Source organism: Raphanus sativus, unplaced genomic scaffold (assembly GCF_000801105.2).
Source record: "Raphanus sativus cultivar WK10039 unplaced genomic scaffold, ASM80110v3 Scaffold4455, whole genome shotgun sequence".
Lineage (NCBI taxonomy): Eukaryota > Viridiplantae > Streptophyta > Magnoliopsida > Brassicales > Brassicaceae > Raphanus > Raphanus sativus.
Genome location: NW_026619757.1, coordinates 1 through 7,069, shown reverse-complemented (window position 1 = coordinate 7,069; position 7,069 = coordinate 1). Strand labels below are relative to the sequence as shown.

The following is a 7,069-nucleotide window of genomic DNA, read 5'->3' as shown; positions in this document are numbered from 1 at the left end:
AAGTTTAAATAATATTTTTCTGTGTTTATAGAGTTGGTAATTGCAATTTTAGTTGTTTATGTTTTCTGTTCTTAACTACCACTTCATATCACTAAACTTTTGTTAGCTATTTTATTTAAATTTGTTAAATTTATGAAATTAAAAATATATTTTTGAGTTACGGATAAGTTTTGGAATAGTCAAAATCTGAATTTTTTTTTTTTTTTTTTTTTTTTGTTTCAACTTTATTAATTCTTCCCTAAAGGGCTTCATTACAAAGGTTACAGTTCAGATTCAAACAAAAGTTCGGTACAACACTGAAATTAGCCGATCCAACTATTCGAACTACACAGCCAAGTTGTGGGCGCAACTCCGGTTTCTTTCGTCATCACTACCTTTCCCAGGTTTAATCCGGTTAGGAGCTAAAAAGCATCCCACTCTCCTCCTCACTGAAGCCTTTGTAGTCCATGAAGCTCGGAAGAGCAAAAAGGCCGATAAACATACCTTAGAGCTTCTGTGACCAGAGTCCAGGCGCAGCCTCCAATAAAATAAAAACAAGCCGGTAAAGAGACTACTTCCCTGCTAAGAGAGGAAAAAATCCCACCGCAACAAAAACACAAACAAACGAGCCAAGCAAAGCACAAAGACTCTGCTAACCCAAGCAAGAAACGGGCCGATACCATCGATGCTGCAAACCCGTCAGCCTCTAAAACCTGCACGGTAAAGTCCAACACACCACCACAGAAATCAAGTGAAACACCGTGGTGCCGGGATGTGAGCGGGACCAAAGGAGACACCGAGACGGTCAATGACAACCGGAGAACCGTCTCGCCCTTTGACGCCTTCAAGAACTGAAAGCTAATTTACCAGACTGAGAGAACCCGACGCCAATGTCAATGGAGTCAGAACAATTACAATCGAGAGACAAGATCGAAGAGAAAGCCGACACCTTCTCTTGAAAAGACAGGAACGCAGCCGTGAAGAGGAGATTCGTGGTGAGGAAGCGCCGCAAGAAGCCACCGAGGGGCCATAGACGACCTCTGTCAAAACATCTTGGACGCTTACACGAGCCGGAGTTGAGCGGAACACCATCACCGCCTGCGCGTTACCACCCACGACTCGCCACCGAGTTAACAGAAACCTCCGGAGCACACCAGACTACGGAAAAGAGGGACCTGTTCTCAACGACGCGCAGAGAACCGGAGACACCAATAGCCGCAGCCGGAGAACCACCAGACGAACGGCAGGAAAGCCGCATAACCGAGCTGAGATTCAACCATCACTTCCCCTCACGCTCGAAGAGATCTGAGAGAGATCGAAGGGGAAAATAGATCTGCTCGAAAACCCTAAAAACCGACCACTGTTTCAACCTGCAACCACTACGACCTCGCCGCGACTCCAGAGATAGCTGAACCACCACCTGCGACAAACCCCTCTCGAGCGGAGCTGTCAACGGAGCGGAACCCTAAGTCAGAGCCACATGCATAACCGGAGGAGAGGAATAAGGTGACGCAGAGGCAAAGAGAAGACAAGTAAGGGATGAGGAGGGCCACCGGCGTCGGCACGCGCTCGGACGCGCCGCCGGACGCCGGTGAAAGATTAGAATTAGTTTGTTGGCTTGAGAGAGAGTTACGGGGAGGTGGAAAGATGAAAACTGGATATTCAAAATCTGAATTAGAACCATGCTTAAATTTAAAATAGGTTTAGTCGGATTTGCGATGTGTTGATATAATCAAATTTGAGGAAGCTCAACCAAATCCGAATCAAATTTTAAGAATATCTGAATACAACTAAATTTCATGCTAAAAGATAAGAGTTGATAGCAAGCCCTTTATCCAAAAAAAAAAAAAAAAAGTTGATCGAACCGAACCGATTGTGTACCTCTATGTCTCGTTCTGTGTATTTAAATGTGAAACTGTGTCGTTTTATACCTCAAACACGGCCCATATAAATATTTAACCGCCATAATGCTGTTCCGCAATAACCGCCAATAGATCATCATCTTTGTTGTTTCACCCTAGGAATCAGGAACCGTTAATCTTCTGATTCGAACTTATCTCCTTCTTGTTTATTTCCTCTCTGATTCATTCTTCCGTCTCTCTCCGATCTTAGCTTGCTTAGTTTCAAAATGAATGAAGTGTTCGGTACAACCTCTCTCGAAGAAGAGTTCCAAATGATCGAATCAATACTCAAGAAGTTCCCATTCGTAAGATCTGCTTCCGCTGAGGCACATCAAGCCTTAACTCCGAGTGATGATGACAGTGAGTTAACGACGTTAGCTACATCTGTTCACGCCGTGATGTTAGAATCTGGATTCGTTCTGTTCGATCCTGATGATAAGCTCAGCTTTTCGAAAGAGTTGCTTTCTGTATCCCTTAGGTATACTCTGCCTGAGGTAGCCGAGTCTGTTACTGTCACCGTGACGTTTCAGAGCTTAAGCGATCGGGTTGTCGTTTACGGGTCTCTAGATGGGAACGTGCGTAGAGTTTGTCTTGATAAGGATACTCTGAAGTCTGGTGGCAAAGAAGGCTCTAACCGTGAGGTGTTCATGTGGTGGAGGACGGTGAAAGACGGTCTTGTTACTCCGTTGTTGATTGGTCTTTGCGATAAGTCCGGCTTGGAACTTCCACCGTGCTTTACGAGCCTACCAACGGAGCTCAAGGTGAAGATTGTGGAGTCCCTTACGGGAGCGAGCCTTGCGAAGATGGCTTGCGTTTGCAGAGAGACTCGGCGTATGGCATCGGGTAACGACTTGTGGAGACGGAAAATATGGGAAGAAGCTAGGCATCTTCTTCTTGGGAGTGGAGACAGGGGCGAGGTTGTTGATTGGAAGGCGAAGTTTGCTTGTTTTTGGGTGCACTACCGACAGAAACTGTCCCCAGTTGTACAACACGAACGAGAAACTTTGACGGACGTTGACATGGCCATGAGTATATACCATATGCTCCATAGCACTTGTTTTCCTCGGGATCACTTGAATGGTTCCGTTGGTATACACCGGGGACTACAGAGGCTTGGCCGACGTTGTTTTAGTCCCGGATGTAATCTTGGAGGAGGCAACTAGCTATTTTAGTTCACAAATGTCAAAGCTCATGTTTGGGATGTTGCGTTTAGATTTTATATGTTTTGAGAACCTATTACCTCGTCTTCCTGATGTAAAATAATGTTGGGATTCGTTGGCTTGCGCAAGCGCAAGTGTAACATTTTTTTTTTTTTTTGGTTTAAAGGCTTTTTGTAACTTTTGCGACCAACTGATGTTGCACATTCCATGTAGCTTTATAGTTTTCTTAATATTTGGTTGGCAGTCTTTCACAAGAGAACTGATGGGCTTGCTCTTAGGGATTCGTATTCTTAGGAGTGGTAGTGTTTTAAGGGGGTCTAAATCTAATAGTAGTAATCAAACTATCGATTGGATTTTTTATGTGGCAAATACAGATACACTGGAAATGGCTGTTTATGTGTCACACATTATAATATCTGTAATACCATCTGCAATGGTATGTTTTGTAAATTCAACACCTTATATTTTACATTTAAAAATATTTCATATCATATCATTTTTTCTTTTTTATTTTTTCTTTTCTATTCAATCATTCAATATTTATTCTGTTTTTACTCTACAAATACTCTATTTTTACTTTACAATACTGAAGAGAACAAGGCCAGTGGGCCATCACTTGTGAGCCATTACTTATAAGAAGGTCCAACTGTTTATATAAGGGCTTTCGTTTATTGGTTAAAGAGAATGAAACATGAAAGTTGACAGACCTAATTTATTGAGAAAGTAACATATACTTTTTTTTTTGCCAAACTGTAAATATTTTATATGAAAGAAGATCTTACAAAAGAATCAACTAAGTTTTTGAACCATCTTGGCAAAAAGAATAAAAACAAGACGGAGCAACACAAAAACTAGAGACTAAGGACACACATTTATCTAAGCCACAAAATCATCAGTTTCCTAAACCTTTTGTTCTTCTTCCTCGCTGAGATTATGAAGAATTCACCTCTCTATTTTGTCTTCAAAATTGTTGGTTTCCTGTTTCCAACATATTTGGTTTGGGTAAACATGGTTATGGCTCGGGTTTAGTTTTCTTTTTTCTTTTGTTTTTTTTTTTTGCTAAAATTTGTTGGTTTTTTTTTCTCCCTAAAACGTCCAAATATAAGTATCTTAAGACAGTAAAGCATGTTTTATTTTGAAAATAACACACAAAAATATAAAATAGCAAGTCGCTAAAAGATACAATTAAAAACATATACCCCTAATAGTAAATGGTTAGTAATATATTATTCATTAAATATATTTTCTTGTCTTTTTAATTTTTTATAACATGCTATATATTATTATTTTTAGTCATTTTTCTATTTTGTATTATTTTTATGATAAAACTATATTTGTACTCTTTAGGTGAATTGTCCTTTAAGAAACATATATTTTTAAAAAATAAGATTATTTAATATTTAACTAAAATATTTTAACTAATAACAAACACACATTGCATAGTATTAGTGGTCATACATGATAAATAAATATAAAATATACATTAAAACTTGAAAATCAAATAAAATGGAACAATAATTAAAATTGTAAAACATTTTATAAAATGAGACAAAAAAACTAAAGTTAATAAAGTCTTTAAAATGTAAATGGCAACTGCCAAGCACTCCCAAAATATCCACTCTTAACTTCTTTTTAATAATAAGAGTCCACCGGTTCTTTCTTTCTTTCTTTCTACGCAAGGAACGATAAAAGGACTCGTCAAGTATCATCTCTTTTTTTTTGTTTCCTTTGGCTTGAGTCCAATAGACGTAAAAATGTTGAATCTAATTGTATAGGAGATGCAAGGTGAGGAATGTTGATATTGAAATCTTTTTTTTTTTTGCTCCATTATCTAATGAAGTATTCGAATAATAATTTATTAATTACGATAATTAGCAGTAAATCAACAAAACACAATTGACCGCGAGTGTAACTAACTTTTTGAAGTCCGCTCGCGTAACAAACTTTTTGGAGGTTCTATAAAGTCCGCGAGTGTAACTAACTTTTTCAGTCTCTTCACAAAGTCCCAGAGAGAGAGAAGAGAGATTCTCTTCGACGAAGGCGATTCGTTAACGGACTCCATCCTCCTCCACCGTCTTCCACTTCTCTCTCCGTCGCGCTCGCTCACCGCGTCCAGATTCACTCTCCGACTGATCGCAATGACAAGTGAAGGAAGTAACGGTTCGATTTCTTATTTTACGATCGCTTTCTTTCTTAGCCTGATCTCTGATCGTAACTCTCGCTGGATTCGTTGGTTTATAGATGTTCTCGTAGTTGATCGATCTTAGGAATCGGATTAAGCTCGCACCATAGTCGTCTCTGTCTTGCGTTAGTATTAGGTGGAGGTTACTGCGTATGGAGATTGAGTACGTAGTGTTTCCGATCGGATTAAGCTTCTCGTCTTGTGATTCTCTGCATTGATTGATTTAGGCAAGATGAGTTCATCGCAAACAAGATCGCCTCTGGCGACGATTCCTGAGAATGTTGGCGATGATGTTGTTGAACGAAACTCAACCGATGAAAACGTCTCGGTAAAATCTAAAGATTTGATGAATCTTTTAGTTTTGTTAATTTTTGCAATGACTTGTTCAAGTTTGATTAGAGTTTGTTTCTTCAGAGCGAAGAAGAAGCTGCTGCTGCTAGTGATGTGAATCCTTTGGCTAGCGATGCTGCTCAGATCCTCCCAATGCTACAGAACCTCTTGCGCAACAATGACATCCAGAGGGTATAATTGCCCACTCATAGCTTTCTATATTCATCTTCTTGGTGTGATTTGTACACTATCTTTTATGTGCTTAATTTGGCAGGAGAGGCTAACCGGATTGGTTCAACTCTATGCTCCAGCTGTTGGTATGTTTTATGTCCTTCTGTGAGCTTATTTTATTGCATCTGCTCTGTTTCATTGACTATAGATCTTCGTTTTTTTAACAGAAGACACAAATGCAAACGTGAATGCGGAAAGTGAGCAGGTTGTGTTTTGCTTCTCATTTTTGCTAATGACAAACGCATAGAGAGGAAGTTGGTGTGAGGATATGAATAAGAGCCTTTTAAAATAAACAGATTGCAAGGGAGGCTGCTCTAGCTTCTCAGGTTCATTTCTTGGAGCAGAGGTAATAAAAGCTAAAACACCATTTTCGAGATTGTTCTTTACGTTACTTCAAAAAGTGGGAAACAGATTTGATTGATTGTTTCCCATGGTTTCAAATGCTTGCAGGGTGCAGGAGCTTGAAGAGGAGATTGAGACTCAGAAGAAACTAAACGCTGAGGTATTGTGAATGTTGTACATGCAGTCACAACTCACACCCACCATTCATCATCAGTGATGACCGTTTATATGATGATGGTTCCTGAAATGGTTGCAGCTAGAAGAACAGCTTAAGAGCTTGACGAACAGCAGTGATCCATAAAGGCAGGATTTGACTTTGCGCTCCATCTTGAAGGAGGCATATGCACCACTCTCTTTGCATTACATCTTTTTTTTCTCTCTCTCTTAGAAAACGTTATGGACAGATAAACTGCTGTGGTTGGTCCATTGATTGATTGAACAGTTACGAGTTTCCTCTAGTCATATAAAATGACTCCCTGTTTTGTATATATAAATAATACTGATACTCTATCAGAGTTTGAAACAAAGAGGAAGATCCTTCATTTTTGCTTGACATGTCTACGTAACTGATTAGAGATTTATTATTCTATAAGTCACTTAGGCTGTTTTTAACAAAGTTGCAACAAATACATAAAGTAAGAACCCTTTTTCCTTTGCGTTATATAAAAAGAAGTGTTTGAACAAAAAAGAAAATAAGAATAATCAAGTGTTGGCGGTGTAGGAGTGGTATAGAATATTTCCATGGAATTGTTTTTTTTCCATGGAAATGTTACTAGAAATAATAATGTGTGTATTTTCAAATTGTAATTTGGTAAATTTATATATATGTGTGTGTATTTTTCAAATATTAAATAATGATGTAATTTTCAAATTATAATCTTATTTGAGTGTATTTCTCCAGATTTTCCCAAAAAAGAATGAGATGGAAATTTTAGGTGAGAATT

General features: G+C 38.7%; 2 protein-coding genes across 3 annotated transcripts; both read left to right on the top strand.

Moving 5' to 3' along the window:
* Nucleotides 1–2,041: 2,041 nt before the first annotated feature.
* LOC130507394 (F-box protein SKIP22-like) lies at nt 2,042–3,165 on the top strand. The gene has a single exon (XM_057002110.1). It carries the CDS (start codon nt 2,108–2,110, stop codon nt 3,041–3,043), a length of 936 nt encoding a protein of 311 aa, XP_056858090.1. The 5' UTR covers nt 2,042–2,107; the 3' UTR covers nt 3,044–3,165.
* Nucleotides 3,166–4,966: 1,801 nt separating this feature from the next.
* On the top strand, nt 4,967–6,652 carry LOC130507395 (uncharacterized). Of its 2 annotated transcripts, none has more exons than XM_057002111.1 (8): nt 4,967–5,200; nt 5,450–5,550; nt 5,637–5,744; nt 5,827–5,869; nt 5,951–5,988; nt 6,080–6,129; nt 6,234–6,285; nt 6,382–6,652. In XM_057002111.1, exons 1-8 carry the CDS (start codon nt 5,179–5,181, stop codon nt 6,424–6,426), a joined length of 459 nt encoding a protein of 152 aa, XP_056858091.1. In that variant the 5' UTR covers nt 4,967–5,178; the 3' UTR covers nt 6,427–6,652. The 2 variants fall into 2 exon arrangements, with proteins under 2 accessions (XP_056858091.1, XP_056858092.1); XM_057002112.1 differs by having other exon boundaries at nt 5,013–5,194.
* The last annotated feature ends 417 nt before the right edge of the window (nt 6,653–7,069 follow it).